Here is a 20,074-nt window from a genome sequence, read left to right on the forward strand (position 1 = left end):
TTTTTTTGTTGGAATTAAATATAAGAGAGAAATGTGAAAATAAAATTAAGAGTAAAATTTAAAAAAAAAAACTAATTTTTTTAATATATAAAATTTAGTTAATCATGACAGATAAAAAAATTGTATTAGGTTTCAGTTGGCTAATGATCCAATAGTTACTGTTGTGAGCATCCATGTTTGTCAAATCTTATAAAGTCTATATATGTGTGTGTGTATACATTATACACCATACACTCCATTGAAGCAACAAACTTCTAGTTCCACTTCCATCCATGGCAATGGAGCACCATCATCATCATCATCATCATCAACCTCTCCACATAGCAGTGTTCCCATGGCTAGCTTTTGGTCACATGATGCCATTTTTAGAGCTCTCCAAAACCTTAGCTTCAAAAGGCCACCATATCTCCTACCTAACCACCCCTACAAACATCTCCAAACTCTCCTCCTCTTCCCTCTCCCCTCTCATCACCTTCATCCCTCTCCCACTCCCTCCAAACCCCAACCTCCCACCCCTCGCCGGCGCCACCTCCGACGTCTCACCGGACCAAGTCCAACACCTCAAACTTTCTCTAGACTCTCTCCACCTCCCCTTCACCACCTTCCTCCATGAATCCTCTCCCAAACCAAACTGGCTTCTCTTAGACTTCGCCACTCCATGGGCCATTCCTATAGCTTCAACCTTCTCCATCCCTTGTGCCTTCTTCTCCATCTTCACTGCTTCTTTCCTTTCTTTCATAGGCCCTTCCTCTGAGCTCACTGATGACAAAGGCTCAAGAACCTCACTGGAAAACTTCACCCTCAAACCAAACTGGATCCCTTTCCCTTCCAACCTCTCTTACTCTCTCCATGGTGCAAAAACCCTAATGGCTATTTATGAAAACAACATTACCGGCATATCAGATATATCTAGGTATAGGAAAACCATTGAAGGTTGTGAAGCTTTCTGTATAAGGACATGCATGGAGGTTGAAGGTGAGTTTGTAAAGCTTCTCAGAGATCTCCATCAGAAGCCAGTGCTTCCTTTAGGGTTACTTGCACCATCAAGAGAAGCAGTTGGGAAGATGATGATCAACGAGGAGGAGATGTTTGCATGGTTGGACATGCAGAAGATAAGGTCAGTGGTTTACGTGGCTTTTGGAAGTGAAGCAACGTTGAGTTTAGAGTTACTGCATGAGCTTGCATTAGGGTTGGAGTTATTGTTGGGGAAGATGAAGTAAACCTGTATCAAAAAGGGTACTTACCCTGGTTCTCAGGTTGATAGTAAGCCTAGATAGAGAGGAGGAAAAACAGAGACAAAAAGAACAAGAGATTTCTCTTGATTAACAGCTGACCAACCAACTTCCACTACCATCCATTCATATATATATTAAAACAAAAAGTAACACCACTAACTTGAGCAACCTTGCTCTCATTGGCCAGCAATAACTCACACACAAGCAAACTACTGGCCAACACACACACCCATAGATATGGTCTCCACTCACATTAAAATACTATTGTAAAATACTGGGAAGAGATACGAAAAGTCAAAAGGTTACAGCTTCTTCATGGAACCCGAATCCAGCAACCATGCTTCACCTCCACTCTTCTATCCTTCTCGAATGCAGCCAACGCACGGCCCGCTCTCACCCCATCATCAATCAGCATCAACACCCCCCCTTGATTGAGATGATCTCATCCCAAGCAATTTTCTGAACATAACAAACTTCTCAGCAATTAGCGGTTTGGTGAAGATGTCGGCGATCTGATGATTAGTGCTGCAATGATGCAGAGAAATTTCTCCTTCTGATACTAATCCTCGAATGAAGTGAAACCTCACGTCTATGTGCTTCGTTCGTCCATGGTGTGCAGGATTCTTGGCCACAGCAATGGCAGAGAGATTATCAACCCATAGTTTAGTAGATTCAGAGCATGGTTTCCCACAGTCCCGTAACACTCTTCTCGACCCAAACAACTTGACAAGCTCAGCTGTGGATGCAATGTACTGCCTCGGTTGTGGAGAGAGCCACAACATCCTGCTTTCGGGATCCCCAGGAGATAGGACACGAACCCAACTTGAAGAACAAACCCGAGTTGTGCTCTTCCGATCGCCTTTTAGATCCTCCCCGATCACCGCTCGGAGAATGCCTCTAGTTCACCATCATCTCCCCTTGGATACCACAGACCCAAATTCCTTGTTCCTGCAAGATATCTCACAACTTTCTTTGCAGCAGTGAACTGAATTTTGCTTGGTTGATTCATAAATCTTGACAGGAAGTTGACTGGAAAGACAATGTCGGGTCTGGTATGAGTAACATAGAGTAACTTCCCAATCAAACTTCTGTAAACACCTGGGTCTGAGAACTTATCACTGCCACCCTCTTCTAGCTTCTCATTTACTGATAATGGTGTACTCACGGGTTTGCAGCATTTCATGTTCATGTGAACTAACAAGTCATCAACATACTTCTGCTGAGAAATGAAGACACCTTCAGTGTTCTGCTTCACTTCTAAACCCAGAAAATAGCTCATTAAGCCCAAGTCAGTCATCTTGAATGTATTCATCATGTCATGCTTGAATTGAGCTAGCAGAGACGATGAAGAACTTGTATAAATAATATCATCTACATAAAGACTAATCAGTAATAAATCACCATTCATTCCTTCCTTCCTGTATAAGGTGTGTTCATTCTCACTCTTCACAAACCCCAGTTCCTTGAAATGCCTATCAATTTCGAATACCGAGCTCCGGGCGCCCGCCTGCGACCATATAGAGCCTTCTTCAATCTATAAACTAGATGTTCTTCACCTTTCTTCTCATAACCCCTCGAGGTTGAGAGACATACACTTCCTCCCTCGTATTTCTCCATTCAAGAAGGCCGATTTCACATCAAAGTGAAACACTTCCCACCCCGCTCGAGTCGCAAGTGCAAGGATTAGTCTAACTGCTTTCAATTCGAGCCACTCGTGAGAATACCTCATCATAATCAATCCCTTGAGTTTGCGAGTACCCCTTGGCCACACTCGGCTTTATGCTTCGCACCTCTCCCTTTTCATTAAACTTAGTCTTAAAAATCCACTTAAGACCAACTGGACTCTTCTCGGGAGGCACTCACACGACTCCCATGTGTTGTTGCTTGTTATTGAATCCATCTCGAACTCATAGCTTCTTGCCATTCTTTACTCTTCATAGCTTCCCTGTATTCAGTTGGATCAGCAACATGCATAGCAAATGTGCAAGAATTGTATACATCTGTGAGCAATTTAGTCTTTCTGGGAGGAGTTCCATCAGTTGGTGCTACATGGACCCGGGGAGCATCGAAATCTCACTATGCTTGGATCGCATGCCGCCTCCACTCCTCCACTTGATGTCCCGACAGGGATTGGAGAGGTTCGAGTATGATTTGTAAACTCCTCCTTATCATCTTCGGACTCTAATGCCTCGATATTAGACTTGGGAACACTCCAACTCCATCGAGACTCTTCATGAAACACAACATCTCTATCGATGATGATCTTGCTCGTCAAGGGATTGTACATCCTATATGCCTTGGATTCCGAGGCATACCCAATGAAAAATACACCTTTCTCGATCTCTCATCAAGCTTGTGCAACTTATGAGAGGGAATTAAAACAAAGGCAATGCAACCGAATATTTTTAAATGACTCACCATAGGTTTAACTCCATGCATAGCCTCATATGGTGTCTTTGTTTGCAAAAGCTTGTGTAAGTGATCTATTTATCAAATACACTGCTGTTGAGACAGACTTCACCCCGTAACCTTGTTGGAAGATTCCCGCTCTTAAGTAAAGCCCGAGCCATCTCCACCACTGTCCGATTCTTGCGCTCCACTACACCATTCTGTTGAGGCGTGTAAGGAGCCGTGTATTCCCTTTTGATGCCATGACTATTGCAGTAGTTCTGGAATTCAGTTGAGGAGAATTCACCACCACGATCACTCCTCACCACCCTGAGTTTTCTTCCCAATTGCCTCTCCACCAAGGCATGAAAATTCTGGAACACCTTGAAAGCTTCCCGACTTGTTCTTCGGAAAAATACACCCAAAGACCACCCTGCTATAGTCATCTACAAGCAAATAAAAAAATATTTGTTAGCACCCAAGGAGTCTACACTCATAGGACCGCACAAGTCCATGTGCACCACTGCAACACCTGAATTTGATCTTCGGAGACTCTGATGGAAAGCTTGCTCTCACTTGCTTTTGTAACAAAGACACTCCTCACATTGTCGGGATTGCTTCAATTCAGGTAGCCCGATCACCATTTTCTTGTGTGCCATGAACTGTAGACCTTTAAAGTTGAGATGCCCAAGCCTCAAATGCCATAATTCACTCAGGTTTTGCCCAGTGACCATTACATTCACCCTTCCAATGCTTGCTATATCCGGAGGATACATATTGTTCCTTGTTTTTCTCGCACGCTATCATAATTTTTTGATTCCGTTCATCCCTTATGATGCACATGTCCTCCTTGAATGCAACTGAGTAACCTCTTGATGTTAACTGACCAACACTCAAGAGATTGTGTGCAAGATCAGGTATATATTGAACCTTCTGCAATACCTTTCGCCCTCCATCTTGAGTGTGAAAACCCACAGTTCCCATACCATGAACTATCATTTCTTTATCATCTCCCAGCTTCACACTCTCCCTCAGTGATTCATCCAAAGAACAAAAAATTCTCTTATTCCCTGACATATGATTAGAGCAGCCGCTGTCAATTAGCCAGGTGGACGCTCCATCATCTTCTAGAGAACTGCTAGCCATAAACAAACAGCTAGTGTCTTGCTCCTCAGTAACCACATTCACACTCTTCTCTTGCTGCTTCCCTCTTAACCAGCAGTTAGCCTTCACATGTCCGAACTTTTTACAGTGATAGCACTGTACATTGCTCCTGCTTTCATAACCTCTTCCTCTACCTCCTCTCTCACTTCTTCCTCTACCACGAGAAGGGTACCTACCTCGACCTCTTCCTTCACCCATAGAGTTACCTGAGCTAGAGCTTGCTCCTCTGTGATGCTGTGAGCTAGTGCCTTCTCCCTTCACATGTAAAAGCCTTCTCTCCCACGCTTTACAAGACCCCGATTCACCCGAATCTCATGTGCCTGAAGAGATCCACACAACTCATCCAAAGAGAGAGTTGTAATATCCTTCGATTCCTCGATAGCAACGGCTACAAAATCGAACTTCGGATGCAAACTCCTCAGCACCTTAGCCACAACATCTTCTTCACTGAGCTTATGCCCAAGTCCCCGAACTTGGTTCACAATGGACAAAAACTCTTGAGCGAGTAGTCTTGTATGGTTTCATTCTCATCCATCTGAAGAACCTCAAAGCTTTGTCCAGAGATTGCTTCCTCACTCGAAGCCACCTTTGTGATTCCCTCGTAATGCTTCGGATCATAACCCTAAGTCTGCGTGTCTCGTCTCCGCCTCGCGATTCGATCCGAATCGGTTCATCCACGACTTGTTGGATGATACTCAACGCCTTGGCATCCCGCTTTTCTATTTTCCTTGTCTATGGCTTCGTCCCCTGGTCTCGCCTAACCCCTTCTCAACGAGTTCCCACAAATCCTGTGAACGGAACACCGTCTTCATGCGGAGACTCCATCTACCGTAGTCTCGGCCCCTGAAGATCAACACTGAGGGTTGTGAGAGTACCATCGAACTCGTCCGCCATGGCCTCGACTTCAAGCTCGATACCGATTGTTGGGGAAGATGAAGTAAACCCCAGTATCAAAAGGGTACTTACCCCGGTTCTCGAGGTTGATAGTAAGCCCTAGATAGAGAGGAGGAAAAAGCAGAGACAAAAAAAGAACAAGAGATTTCTCTTGATTAACAGGTGACCAACCAACTTCCACTACCATCCATTCATATATATATTAAAACAAAAAAAGTAACACCACTAACTTGAGCAACCTTGCTCTCATTGGCCGACAATAACTCACACACAAGCAAACTCATCGGCCAACACACACACCCATAGATATGGTCTCCACTCACATTAAAAATACTATTGTAAAAATACTGGGAAGAGATACGAAAAGTCAAAAGGTTACAGCTTCTTCATGGAACCCGAATCCAGCAACCATGCTTCACCTCCACTCTTCTATCCTTCTCGAATGCAGCCAACGCACGGCCCGCTCTCACCCCATCATCAATCAGCATCAACAGTTATCAGGGTTATCATTTTTGTGGGTTTTGAGGAAGGGTTTAGGGTTGGGAGATGGAGTAATGGATGATGATCAGGTGTTGCCATTAGGGTTTGAGGAGAGAGTTAGTGGACGTGGGATGGTGGTGAGAGGATGGGTGGATCAAGTTAGGGTTTTTGAGTCATTCTGGATGGAGTTCTATTGTTGAAGCATTAGGGTTTGGACATCCACTGATGTTGTTGCCAATATATGTGGATCAAGAGGCAAATGCAAGGTTGGTGGTGGAGAGAGGGTTTGGGGTGGAGGTGAAGAGGAGGGAAGAGGATGGGTATTTTGGGAAAGAGGAGGTGGTTAGGGTTTTGAGGTTGGTGATGGTGGAGGATCAAGGGGATGGAGTTAGGGTTAGGGTTAGGGCTGAAGAGATGAAGAAGGTGTTTGGTGATGCTGTTGGTCAAGATAAGTATGTTGATGACTTTGTTAGGTTTTTGAAGGGTAATAAAGAGATGTTTGATGTTTGATTTTTTTTTTTTTTTAATTTCTTTTATGTAAAATTATTTCATGCCCCTGCAAAACATTTGTATTTTCTTATGGTATATGTTTCTCCCTCTTTTTTCTCTCCAAAATAAATGAAAGATAAATCTGTCTTTTTAATAAGATTTTAAAGTTGATTATATATACATAAAAGAAATAGAATTCTTTATATGCGACAAAACATCATCTATGTCCAATTATCACAATTCAACAACTGACATAAATAAATAATAATATATTGTATTATTTTAAACAATAATTATTATATTTGTTATTGTTTATCATTATTGCCTGTTACATCTCCATAAATAGCCTGTTACTGTTTATCATTATTGCCTGTTGGATCTCCATAAATAGCCAGTTGGATCTCCATAAATAAGACCATATATTTTATGGATCATATATGAATGACCCTCATGTATATTGTTTTTGCAAGGATATATTGACAATTTGCCACGTTTACTGGTTTTAACCGAATTCACACAAATTAAAATTAATAATTGTTCACACAAATAATATATATATATGGTCATTAGTTAAAATTTACACCCATTCAACTCAGGAATTGACAACACAAATGGATTAAAAGAAAGGAATGATGATTACCCACTATAATATGCTCATAAAACTCTGATAAACGTTGCAATCTACTGCCAAAATTATATTCTCAAGAACATATGGAGTAAAACATGGATGAGAAGACTAGAGTTGTTGTTTTGAACAGTCAAGTTAGTTAGTCCCATGCACTGGTAACACCAGGACCACCTCCAAAATTTCCGCCACCGTACCCAGATGATGCTCCTCCGTATCCGCTTCCTCCTCCGCCGTAATAATCATTTCCCCCACCACCACCACCACCACCACCACCACCACCACCTCCTCCACCACGGGAATAACCGTCCCGCCGGAAATCCCGGCCACCAAACCGAGGCCCGCCACCAGATCTTCGGTTCCTGCCACCACCGCCATATGATGCACGGGCAGCGTAGCGGGAAAGCCATGACGGGACTTCCTGGTTGGCTTCCTGCATTAGCTCAGACAATGGCCTCGCTAACGAGGAATTGTTTTCGTTGAAGAAGGCTGTGGCTAAACCACTCTTTCCGGCTCTTCCAGTCCTTCCGATCCTGTGAACGTAGTCATCGATGTCATTTGGGAGGTCGAAGTTAACCACATGAGCTACGTGGGGAATGTCAAGGCCTCGCGCAGCCACATCGGTCGCAACTAGGATAGGCGTTGAGCCGCTTTTGAATGATCTTAGTGCCATTTCTCTTTCCTGTTAACACAAACACAGACAAGAGGACCACATGAGATAAAAGAAAACTATTATTGCTGGACCAGTACAAATAGATCAAGGACACTTGTGGTACTTAAAGCATCGGGACATCGAAGGGGAAGCTTTACTAAAGCTCGGACTACAGCTCATCAGATCAAGACCAGACAGTCATATCTGATCACTATTATTATAAAGCAAGATTCAAGAAGATATCTGCTGTAGTATCGCAAAGAAAATGTAACAGAAAGAAATATGGACAACTGTGCTTCTCGATTATTTGATATACACTTCATGAGCAGACACATTTCAAAATTCATCAACATCTCACAATATTTCTAAATTGATGTGAATGATGCTAGCTGATAACGTAACCATAAGAAGCAACTAAAAGAGAAATAACACGCCAAGATAAAGAATGTCATAGGTAAGATATAGAATATCATGCCCAAATGAACACAGTGGTATAGAAAGATGAAAAGAAATAAGAGCTCTGCAATTTTAATAATCAGATAAAAAAAAAAGATGGTGACATAGACCTAAAGTAAAGATTAAAAAAGCATAAATTAGTAACTTCCACAAAGTAGGCACAGCAAATGATAAGCTGAATAGATTCTTTGCTGTCATCAAACATGTACCTGCTGTGTTCTATCACCATGAATTGTAGTAGCAGGAAACCCATTCAAACACAACCAGTGCTCCAGAGAATCAGCTCCTCTTTTTGTCTCAACAAAGACCAAAGTGAGAGATTGCTGCATGATGAAAGAGAGATTTTGAGCCCCAGCTTGCACATTAATCATTTGTGTTACCGTAAGTACTTAGTAAATGGCTAAATACACAAAAGACAAGTACATCTGAGCCCATTATATACAGAGAATCCACAGATCAGGTAAGTTTTGAAGATGATAAACTAAAGCAGTAAGAAACATGAACATTACCTTCCCATGAACTCCATTTGCTACCTGAGCATGAAGAAGATCCATAAGATGGCTCCTTTTGTCTGAATCATTGACAAATTCAACTCTCTGGACAATCAAATCAGTACTTGAGCCAACCCTCCCAACAGCAAGAAATATGTAATTTGCAAGGAAGTCTGATGCCAATCTCTGCATTAGAGGTTGACAAAATTGTCAGAGGGAATTACCAAAGAAGTCACCACATTTAAACATAAAAATCAAAAAGTCATGCAAATTTGGTAATATTTGAAAGTGTCTACACATATGAAAGCACAACAAATCTAAACCTTCTATTTAGGTTCCATATGTTGAATATAAAGTAGAAAATTCAACTATAGCAAGAATGCAAACAAATGCCGTTGAAAAAATCACCCAACAGAGGGACAAAAAAATATCAAACCTGGATCTCTTTTGGAAAAGTAGCACTAAACAGCATGGTCTGCCTTAAGCCTCGTTGTGGCATGTCCATCTGTTCAACAATCTTCCGAATTTGGGGCTCAAAACCCATATCCAGCATTCGATCTGCCTCATCAAGGGCCAAATATTTGATCATCTGCAGTGAAACTCTAGCCCTCTCCAGCAAATCAACAAGCCGTCCAGGAGTTGCCACAAGTATGTCAACGCCTCTCTCGAGGTCCCTTAACTGACATAAATATGTGAACCTTGATTAGAGAAGAACACCAAACATGATTATAGTCATTTGACTTCTATGTGAATGCAAGACAAATCAATTTACGACAATGCCTAGATCAGTTTTGCATAAGCATGAAAAGTATAAGTAGAAAAAAAAAAAAGAGCTTATTCTAACAGCATGCAAAAGTAAGATGGGATGACAGCAAAATAACCCCAGCCAAGAAAAAATACAATACAATAAATGCCACCAGCAAATGCCCAGACAGCTATATGCTATAAATAACTGACATCCATCAACTCACCAAAACGTAGCTAGCCAACCAATTTCCCATACATCTTGTACTTTACTAATAACTCTTTACTTCTATGCATCAAGGAATTCAACAACAAAAAGGTTCACTATTTCTAGTTCACCACAGCCAAAGGTTAAAAATGTTAACAAGCTCGGACATTGAAACAAACAATGGAATAACACAGAATGAAAGAACAAAAATAGAACCAAAAGGACATCATGTTAACCCCACAAATCCAGTGATCATCAAGCAATCATACAAAGCAGGAACTTTCTCTGTATAGAACATGCACCAAAATGATAAATTAAAAGAGCAAAAATGATCATAAATCACGGCATAAACAAATAACAAAACAACAAAATAAAACCTGTTGATTAATTGGAGCTCCTCCATAAGCAACAACAACCCTGACACCAGTTTGAAAGGCGAATTTTCTTGCCTCCTCATGTATCTACACAACATGAAAAAAGATTCAAGAGATTATGAAAAAACACAATTCTTCAACAAACAACTAACAAACTGCATCAAAATACCTGCACAGAAAGTTCTCGGGTGGGGGAGAGGATCAAAGCCATCGGGTACGCCGTCCTCGAGCCCCGGGGCTTGGGCACAAAGCTGCCACCTTTAATGATCCCACTAATGATCGGGAAACAAAAAGCTGCCGTCTTTCCCGACCCTGTCTGAGCACAGGCCATCAAATCCCTCCCGGCGAGGGAGATCGGGATGGCATAACGCTGCACCGGAGTCGGCTTCACGTACTTACACCTCCTTATATTCAGATTCAGCGCATCCCCAAGATCGATCTCCGCAAAAGTGTTCACCGGCGGGGGAACGTTCTCGCCGCTCGTCTCCACAGGGATGTCCTCATAAGCATCAAAGTTGATGCCAGTGTTCTCCTGGTCGAAAGCGACCTCCGTGTTTTCTTCGTCATTGGCGAAGGGATTTACTTCCCGCTCCCTACGGTCCCACCCGCCGGTGCGAGAGTTCCAGCCACCACCACCACCACCGCCGCCACCGGATCGCCCACCGGCGAAGCTAGGACGGCCCGTGTCGCGGACAAGGCCACCTCCGGCGGCCCAACGGGAGCCACCAGGAGGGCCAGCATAGCCGAGAGGTTTCGAAGGGGGTTCCGCATGGGGTTGCACAGAAGGCTCCGATGAAGTTTGACGGTTGCGGAGATGGGGAGGAACGTAGGAGGAACGAGAGGGGGCAGCGGTGGCGCTGGCGGAGGTGGTGCTATTGGTGCTCGCGGACGCCGAGATCTCGGCGTTCGCGACGGAATCAGCCCATGAAGATCGCATACCTAGCTCGAAAACCCAAATCTTTATCACAGGAACAACGAAATCTAAGGAACAGCGAATCAAAACCCTAAATTCTCGATCTTCTGCAAAATTATATAAAAAAAGGGAAATTTTTCACACCGGAATCAATGAGAAGGAGAGGGAATCACGGATGGAAATTAAAAACTAGAAACTTAAAAAGAAAGAAAAAAAAAAATTTAAACTTTCTAATTAAATTTAAAAAGAGAGAGAGAGATTGGGGGCAGAGAGAAAACCTAGGAGAAAAAAATTGAGAAAAAAAGGAGAGAGCCGCCGGAAAGAAAGCGTGGCGAGAACCCTAAAAACCCCACCTTTTCCTAGTTTTTGCAATTATTCCAATTTCTTATTCGTTTTTCTTTTTCTTTTTTTAAAGGAAAAAAATTAAAAAAAGAAAAAAAGCTTAGAGGGTTGCGGATCCGATAAGGCTCTATTTATGTATCGGATTCGGATCCGATTTGCGGTCCAGCTTAAGACCCTACACTAATGAAGGCTAATTTGAATATTTTTTTTATTATTTTTTTTAAGAGAACTCTTTAATAATCATTGCATTTATTATAGTTAATTAAAAAAAGTATGAGAATAATAATTAAAAAAAAAAATTTGCAAGGCTTTCCATGATTTGTACAAAAGGATGACCTGCACAAAAACAGCAGGGTATTTGTTATGAAATACAATTTAATTTCACAACTATAAAGTAAATTGGTAGATGAGGAATTTAACAAGCAAATTGTTAGGTGACAAACAACTATCATTTAAATAGAAGGTAAAGAATCAACAAGCAAATTGTTAGGTGACCACCTTATTTAAAAAACTTGCAAAAAAGAACAAAAAAAAAAAAGGAAAAAGACAAAAGCCTCAACCTGAGTGTTTGTTTGATGAAATAAATCCCTACTCTTTGGTTGAGCATGAAAATAACTTGCATGCTCTATGAATAGAACTTAGTTGAGAAAAGAAAAAAAAGTACTTGAAATATTTCTTTTTTTGACTCTGTTTTATCTAAATCACAACCCTTCTTTGGATCAATGGAAATGATTTCTAATCCACCAGCCCCTTCTGCTTGAAGGAGTCGAGCATGGCGACACCGATCTTTGCAGGCGACTCCACCACTGTTACTCCTGCTTCTCTCAGAGTTTTGATCTTGTCCTGTGCAGTGCCCTTTCCGCCCGATACGATTGCTGCAGTCGAAGAAAATGTGTACAATTTGAGTTGCAAATGAAGAATTTCACGATCAAAGTTGTGGATTTAAAAAAAAATATGCAAATCAAGAAGATAGCAACAAGCTCAAAAATAAGGGCTTAGTATTTCAATAGATCGGACGTGCTGAAAACAAATACATTAATAGCAATATCATGGTAGTTCATCTGCTTGTTTTATCATTCACTGCTGCTCAATAATCTTTTCATCTTGTCACATTCAGTTGGCACTTGTCTCTTCTAAAGTCCATAATTAGTCCCTGAAGTATTTACTCAAATGTTCACTTTGGTCCTTACACTACATAAATATATTCAATTTTGTTCATGAACGACACAAATATGGTCAATTTCGCTAGTACATGACACAATTGTTTTCACTTTGGTCCATTCCTGACATCTTAGTGGAATTAAAGCCTAGAATAATACATTAAATGAACAAGCTGCCATGTCATCAAGGACAAGCACAAACATTTTCTTGTTGTCCATGGCCAATGTGGCACTTTTGGGGTGAAGGGACCAAAATGAACACTTGGGCTCAGGGACCAATTGTTAACTTTCACCTTCTTCTAACCCAGATTTTCAAACATATCTATGTTAATCACTCAATTGTAAACCAGCATAACATCCTTTTCTGTCCCCAAAGCACAAAGGCCCAAACCTGCTTCTTAATCATTTTTTCTTTGTATTGTGAAAATAAAGAGCCGCACTTTTGTCTGAGGACAAGTTTGGCCCACAATCTTCCTATTCTAATAATGAGCCTCTGTTGTTTATGTCTGCAAAATCATCACAACCTACAAGTACCAATGTCCTATGCTATTGCAAACCGGGAAATTGGCCTTTATTGGATCCGGTTGGTAGTGTAAAATAAAAAAGATTCAAAGTGAATTCATTTGCAAAACCATGTGGAAAAATATTTCTCAACCCAGCAGTTATTACAGCATACTAGTTCTTATATTTGAAGTTGACTAGTTCTACTCGATTTGAGACTTGCAACAGTCAAATATCCATTTCATATGCTTCTCAAAGGTTTCGTGTATATGGGAACCTTTACATAAAGTCATCAACAGGAGTAGTTGCCTAAAAGCAACAATCTTCTAAAATGGCTTACCTATATGCTCGTATTTGAGACCATGTTTAGAATTTCAATTAAAATAAAGCAATGTGGTCAATACACCATGTTGCACCAATCCATTACTCAAAATATCAGAGCTTGGGCAAGTGATACCATATAACAAATTAACTCGATATTTTGATTGAAAACAATATTATAAATGCCATCACTCTTTGCTCATCACGTTGCAGCTAGGACAGAAATGAAGCAAAACTAGACTCTCAATCGTGTTAGAAAAAGAAAAGAGCTTTGATTAAAAATGATTGCACCGATATATACATTTCAAGAACCAATTGACAGCTAATATGAGCTTGGCCTAGAAGACTCAAGATAATGGTAAACTGGAAAGCAATATTCTAAATGCCACAACTACAATCTTTGCTCGTAATTTTTCAAATAGCAAGGGAATGCACAAAACTAGACTTAGTCATGTTACCAAACAAGCAAATAGCCTTAATTGAAAATGACAATACCGCTATATCTGATATATCTTGGAAAGTTCCTCAGTTGGAAAATATCACGAACAATATACGATCTAGGAAAAAAAAAGGGACTGTGATGACAATGAGATTGGTGTGCCCACTTAAAAGATAAAAAAATTAAGTTAGCTTTTGTCAGTACACAATACACACAACTATGGGCATTTAATTAATAACACTTGCCTGATGTAATTCAAATTTGTTGTTCTAAATATGGAAAGTGAATTTGTTTTTAACCAAATCTTATATCTCTAGTTCTCATATGGAAACATGATAAACAACTAGTGTGAGTCAGAAACAACGCCACTTTGTCAGCCAAAAGCAACAATTATCTCCTTAATATTGTTAAACCAACTGCATATATTATCTCATCTTTCATCAATTCATGATACTCAAATAGTTGGATAGTGTTCAATCCATGCCTGGCAATGGCCATTTATAAAATTGTCACCAGCTTCACCAGAAGCATGCAGGCAAAGAGAGGAAGAAGAACATCATTAGCCAATTATACAAGATAAAGGGTACAAACCTCCAGCATGACCCATGCGGCGGCCTGGTGGGGCAGTGAGACCAGCTATAAATGCAACAATGGGCTTCTTGGTTCCACTCCCCTGCATGTTTTAGAGAAATTATAATGAAGCTTATCAAACCTTAAGTGAAATTTAATCAGTGATATGATAAGCAATATCTCTCTCTCTCTCTCTCTCTCACACACACACACACACAGAGCCACTATAAAGGATTTGACTAGTTAACTTTGGAAGCCACACATAATTTGATTCACAGGAAAATAGAAACACATACATAAGAGAGAGAGAGAGCACCACTATAAAGAATTTAGTTAACTTTAGAAGTCACACATAATTTGATTTACAGGAAAAAAGAAACACAAATAATTTCTAGCATTTAACTTCCCAAACACAACCCTTAACACTACCGGGTTTGGCCTTCAAATTGTGATCACACAGGAACATAACCACAAGAACAACCTATTTAGATGCAAATTGCTAAATAATCAAAATAAATTTTATATATATATATATATATATATATATATATAACAACAAGAACTCAAGCAATCTACTGACTAAGGATGAGCTAGTTGTTGGCTGCTTCTTATGTTACTTTACCTTATTTGAATTATAATTAACGCACATTTCACATCTTACGTAAAATATCACTGTTCTCTACTTTCCTGCTAAAATTATTGGAAAACAGACAAAAACAATGAAATAGTACTATTAAGCATAATACACTCATCTTACTTACGCTTTCAAAATATTTTGCTTGCTGAATCTTAGTCAAAAGACAACCAAAACAGCACCCATGAATGAAACAATGGAAACCAAATGACAGACAAAACTAAAACAGAGCTATTGAGAGAAAATATGAAACCAGCATTAAAACTTGAAAATGTTCATACAACAACCCACGACAAAAGGAGAAAACCGCAAAATTGAAGAAAATTCACAATTTATGTCGAATTAACTAATAAAGAAGAATTACATTCCTCAAGTAAAGCAATTATGAGAAATAATTTAGAGAAGCTTTACGTGAGAAAAAAGGCAAGAGAAAAGTGTTTGATTTGATAAACTCCAGAATAGTACAATCAATATAAACATAAATTAAATATAACAAAATTTCCAAAGTATTTACCTTGATCAAAGCTGCCGCATCCTCTTCAGCAGTTCCTCCAATCTCTCCAATAAGAACAACACCTAGAATCCCAATTATATTAGCAGAATTCATTATACACATTAATTCTTCATACAGAGGGATAAAATAAACTGATAAATATTGTCAAATTGTTTAGAAACTATCCATATATAGTTAAAACAAACTACGAAAGCCTGTGACCAAATATCATAAGTCAAGCATCTGAGGAAAAAGTACTGTAACTAAATAGCGCGAGATTGAAATCCCTACAAGAGGTTATAACAAAAATTTCTTGTTGGCAAACTTTCCGAAAAAGAGAACATCGGTCAACAAATCAACCCACAAAGGTTCAATAGTCAGATCATTTGAAACAATGAAACAAGGAGAACCTTCCATGGCAAATGATTCATATGATATAACAAGTCAATCAAAACAAATGTTCCTCAGGGACAAAAGGAATCTTGTTGAGGTGGACAAATGGATGGAAATGCTAGCATGAAAAGGTCACAGTTAGTAACACTTAGGGGGTCAGTTCAAAGACCATTTATTCGAATTCCAGTTCAGAATGGATAGTAATTCCATAGACTTAGCTGAATTACTTAAAGCATCAAGCGTCTTATCAGCATTGCACTGTCAACCCAAAAGTTCCTCTCTACAAGATGTGCCAACTATAACCAGGTATATGGAGTAATTAAGCTTATAGGAGAACCTTACAACGCAAACTAGAAAATATATAGCCAGTATAGTTGAAATTTATTGTTAAGCGGAAAAAGAGAATACCTTCGGTTTGAGGGTCTTCAAGAAACTTCGTTATGCAATCAACGAAGTTTGTCCCATTAAATGGATCCCCACCAATGCCTACACAAGTTGACTGTCCCAGACCTACCGCAGTTGTTTGAAATACCTATAAACAGAAGATAAGCCCCTCTGCACAGTAAGAGATCCTGAAATAGCAAAGGTGACCAGACAAACAAGGCTTACCGCTTCATAAGTCAATGTACCAGAACGAGATACTATGCCTACACGACCTGGCTTGTGGATATACCCAGGCATTATTCCTATTTTACATTCTCCAGGTTTAATAATGCCTGGGCAGTTTGGTCCAATCAATCGAGTTTTTGACTGTTTGTTAAGAGCTGCCTTCACTCGAACCTGGTGCAAGGAGAAAGAAATGTTTCTTAACATACAAATCATACAAATGCACCAAATCCCATAAATACAATGTGGACAACCCAAAGTGAGTAGACGACATTTATGATATCCACAAGCAGGAGGAAAGAAAAAAAAATATATATTACATCCATAAGTTGGCCAGTTATACAATCATATCATATGATGTTATGTCATTAGCCATTTGAGAAAGCATGGAGATGTACATTAATATGCAAGCTAGACTATAATGTTCTTGGTTGGGGTTAGAATGAGTTGGAATATGAAGTTTGAATTTTGTTTAGGATGAAAATTTTTATCCCAAATTGGCCCATTTAAACGCACACTAATTAAAATAAGTTCTTTGAGATTTTCTTTTAATTGATTATTGGTGTTTATTAACAGGCAATTATTTTTTATTTTAAAAAATGGGTATATTTATTTACTTAATTATATTTTGAAATAGGAGCTATTCCTAATCCAACTTCATCTGAAATGCATGCAATTTGACAGGCAGAATAAGAAAGGCACAACATCTGTGCTGATTCAATTAACACTTTTTTAGCATGTTCAGTTCCAACCAGGGAGATAAGTGATAGCATGGAAACATGTAATGTGATAGCATGGAAACATGTAATGATGACTTCAAATTAATGAGAATGAAATGATTCCCCACATACCATGTCATGTTGAGGGATACCCTCTGTGATGCATACGACAAGATCTAATTCTGCTTCCATAGCCTCTAAGATGGCAGCTGCAGCAAATGGGGGAGGAACGTAGATAACAGATGCATTGGCTTTGGTTTCAGCCTTTGCTTCTGCAACAGTATTGAACACAGGAAGTCCCAGGTGTTCTGTTCCACCCTTCTTGGGTGTAACTCCACCAACCTGTGACAATGCACAATAGCAATCGTTCAGTTTGATGACCTCTAAACATTCAATACGAATAAAAATTCTTTAACTTTACAACAAACCTCTAAGCATTCAATACAAATTCTTTAACTTTACAACAAGAAAATTAACAATATTGCCTGCCAAAAATCTCTCGCTATCAACGTTCATGTTACATAAAAAAAATTAAGGAAGATAAACACAAAATCTATGAAAAAGCAGCATGAAGAAAGCAAAAAAAATTCCAGTGCATCGTACTGCCACGTGAAGTTAAATCCTTAAAATCAGCATGCAAATAGAGAAATCACAAAACATCAAAATGAACAAGCAGCGAATGCTTGAAATCAGCTAGCATTCCCAGAAGATCACTAAACCCAAATCCGTGATAAAGAACAATTAATGTCCGGAATTTAAAAAAATAAAAGATCAAAGGAGAAGCAACCAGATATTTAACGATGAAGATCAAACTGAATTTCCTCACAAAAACTCAAAAACAATTAAAGATCCAACGAAAAAAAGAAAGAAAGAAATCAACAGCAAGGAATAATCAACAGGGAGAGACTATAAAAAAGAAAAAGGCGATCAAGGGTGTAGGGTTCGGATCGAACCATCTTGGTGCCATACTCGATGGCCTGCTCGGTGTGGAAGGTGCCATTCTTGCCGGTGATCCCCTGACAAATAACCCGCGTGTTCTTGTCCACGAAAACCGCCGGCGGGGGGTTCGCGGCCGCAGCCGCCGCGAAGCCACGGGACTGGGAAGAGACGGAGCGGAGGGAGGACGCTAGGGTTCCGATCAACTTCGAAGCTTGCCGAGAAGAAGCCATCGCTAATGGCCGCCGATGCTCCGATCCCTCCTTTTCGATGATGGCTTGCTATTCAATGAGGCCTTGGTTTCTAATAGAGTGGAAGAGAGATGGGTTTTTGACCGTTGGATTGAACCGGGATCGATTCGAATCGCTGAACCGGTTGACTGGCCCGGTTCGGTCTACTTTTTGGGCTATGACCGGTCAGAGCTGCTGAAAGAGGCACTTTTTTCTCATTTTCTGTGTTTGAAATTGGTTTTTTTTTTTGTTTTTTCTTTTTTTAACGTGGATAAATCACTCCAATTAAAAACAAAACCATAGTAACAATCCACTAAAGTATAGTAAAAAAACAACATAACAAAACACCCAACAAATCACTAGATGTGGTACAACAACAAAACAACAGAATAAGTCCAGAAACCAGCGACTTTCACAAAGCCCCGCACACAAAAACAATACCTAACCCACTAGCTGAAGCTGACCTTCCGCACCCATGGGATCCCCACTAATCTCCACCAAATGTGGGCTTAAGAACTCCAAGTTGCTCCGAAATGTGGATATGACCCCTCCACCGATTTGTGTTTTCTGTTTTGAAATGGAAATGTTAAATTTTTTCGGGCTTTAATAGGGAGAGATATATATACACCCCTTAAAAAAATTGAAATTACATAAATATTATTCGTTACCAATTTTTTTCTTATTTTTTTAATTTTATTTAAAATAATTAGTTAGTATTTTTAACTGATTAGTTTGGGATAACAAAATCCTCGTATATGATAACCCTGCTACTATAGAATATACCAGCTTGCCAGGTTTATAATCAATACCTTTATGCAACTTTATCATTCAAGGAATAAAATTTTTAACAATTCATTCATCCATCATCATTTTATTACGCAATTATAAGGTGCACAAGACAATTTAACTCGAGCATTATTTAGAATATTTAATTAGAACAGAATAAGCGCATCTTTAATTTCAAATTATTTATTCTAATTTTGATTAACATTAAAATCAATCACATATATCTACTATGGGTTTCTCATAGATCATAAGATGAAAATAACTAATTTTGATGACTCAGTAGTTACGAAAAAAAAATATGTAATTCATTGTGATCGGATGGAGCAAGATTTTTGATTTTTTTTTTTTTAAGGGAGTGGACCAATTTTTTTGGGGGAGGGGCAAGTAAAAAGTGAAATGAGATAAAAAAAAATTTACAAATATATATATATTATATTAAATATACTAACTTATAAAAAAACAAACGAGTCAACTACTAAATTGTTATGAAAAAAATTGTTACCCTATAACCGAATTTATATAATATCAATAGAACGAATAATAAAATTTTGCAAACAAATTTTCCAAAAATTATTAAAAAAAAAACTATTATACCAATTCACATAAAAACCAAGTGGCAAAAAACAATGCTATAGAAATTAATTTGTAAAATAACTATAGATTGTACGTATTATTTTTGTAAAAAGGAATTCAAATTTTTAAAAAAACAAAGAGAGAAAAGAAGGAAAAATTGAGGGGGCCATTCTTGCGATTGGCCTCGTGGGTCTATTTCTACATGGGTCCCACATATGTGAGTGATCCCAAGGATTTGTCAACATACATTGGCTTCGA

General features: G+C 39.2%; 3 protein-coding genes across 3 annotated transcripts; 1 reads left to right on the forward strand and 2 right to left on the reverse strand.

The window, feature by feature from the left end:
* The first annotated feature begins 212 nt into the window (after positions 1 to 212).
* On the forward strand, positions 213 to 6,786 carry LOC120276745 (UDP-glycosyltransferase 91C1-like). Its single transcript, XM_039283425.1, is given in 3 exon segments — positions 213 to 1,196; positions 6,176 to 6,321; positions 6,323 to 6,786. Coding segments are annotated over 3 exon segments (1,419 nt in total). The 5' UTR covers positions 213 to 272; the 3' UTR covers positions 6,672 to 6,786.
* Positions 6,787 to 7,266: 480 nt separating this feature from the next.
* LOC120277340 (DEAD-box ATP-dependent RNA helicase 52B-like) lies at positions 7,267 to 11,496 on the reverse strand. The gene is made up of 7 exons (XM_039284143.1): positions 11,392 to 11,496; positions 10,370 to 11,220; positions 10,204 to 10,287; positions 9,311 to 9,553; positions 8,893 to 9,060; positions 8,593 to 8,706; positions 7,267 to 7,957 (listed from the first exon to the last, which is right to left on the reverse strand). The coding sequence occupies exons 2-7, from the start codon at positions 11,135 to 11,137 to the stop codon at positions 7,418 to 7,420; spliced, it is 1,917 nt and encodes a 638-aa protein (XP_039140077.1). The 5' UTR covers positions 11,138 to 11,220; positions 11,392 to 11,496; the 3' UTR covers positions 7,267 to 7,417.
* A 386-nt stretch (positions 11,497 to 11,882) lies between these two features.
* On the reverse strand, positions 11,883 to 18,516 carry LOC120278135 (succinate--CoA ligase [ADP-forming] subunit alpha, mitochondrial). The gene is made up of 7 exons (XM_039285056.1): positions 18,245 to 18,516; positions 17,424 to 17,633; positions 16,576 to 16,746; positions 16,375 to 16,498; positions 15,595 to 15,656; positions 14,468 to 14,549; positions 11,883 to 12,330 (listed from the first exon to the last, which is right to left on the reverse strand). The coding sequence occupies exons 1-7, from the start codon at positions 18,458 to 18,460 to the stop codon at positions 12,191 to 12,193; spliced, it is 1,005 nt and encodes a 334-aa protein (XP_039140990.1). The 5' UTR covers positions 18,461 to 18,516; the 3' UTR covers positions 11,883 to 12,190.
* Between the last annotated feature and the right edge of the window lie 1,558 nt (positions 18,517 to 20,074).

This window comes from Dioscorea cayenensis, chromosome 15 (genome assembly GCF_009730915.1).
Source record: "Dioscorea cayenensis subsp. rotundata cultivar TDr96_F1 chromosome 15, TDr96_F1_v2_PseudoChromosome.rev07_lg8_w22 25.fasta, whole genome shotgun sequence".
In the NCBI taxonomy this organism is placed as follows: Eukaryota; Viridiplantae; Streptophyta; class Magnoliopsida; order Dioscoreales; family Dioscoreaceae; genus Dioscorea; species Dioscorea cayenensis.

Coding starts and splice junctions, on each gene's coding strand:
- LOC120277340 (XM_039284143.1), bottom strand. CDS start 11,137: ATGCGATCTTCATGGGCTGATTCCGTCGCGAACGCCGAGATCTCGGCG. Junction 9,061..9,310: donor CTTTTCCAAAAGAGATCCAG/GTTTGATATTTT, acceptor CCTCTAATGCAG/AGATTGGCATCAGACTTCCT. Junction 7,958..8,592: donor ATGGTGATAGAACACAGCAG/GTACATGTTTGA, acceptor TTGTGTTAACAG/GAAAGAGAAATGGCACTAAG.
- LOC120278135 (XM_039285056.1), bottom strand. CDS start 18,460: ATGGCTTCTTCTCGGCAAGCTTCGAAGTTGATCGGAACCCTAGCGTCC. Junction 17,634..18,244: donor TCGAGTATGGCACCAAGATG/GTTCGATCCGAA, acceptor GCATTGTCACAG/GTTGGTGGAGTTACACCCAA. Junction 16,747..17,423: donor GTATCCCTCAACATGACATG/GTATGTGGGGAA, acceptor TCCTTGCACCAG/GTTCGAGTGAAGGCAGCTCT.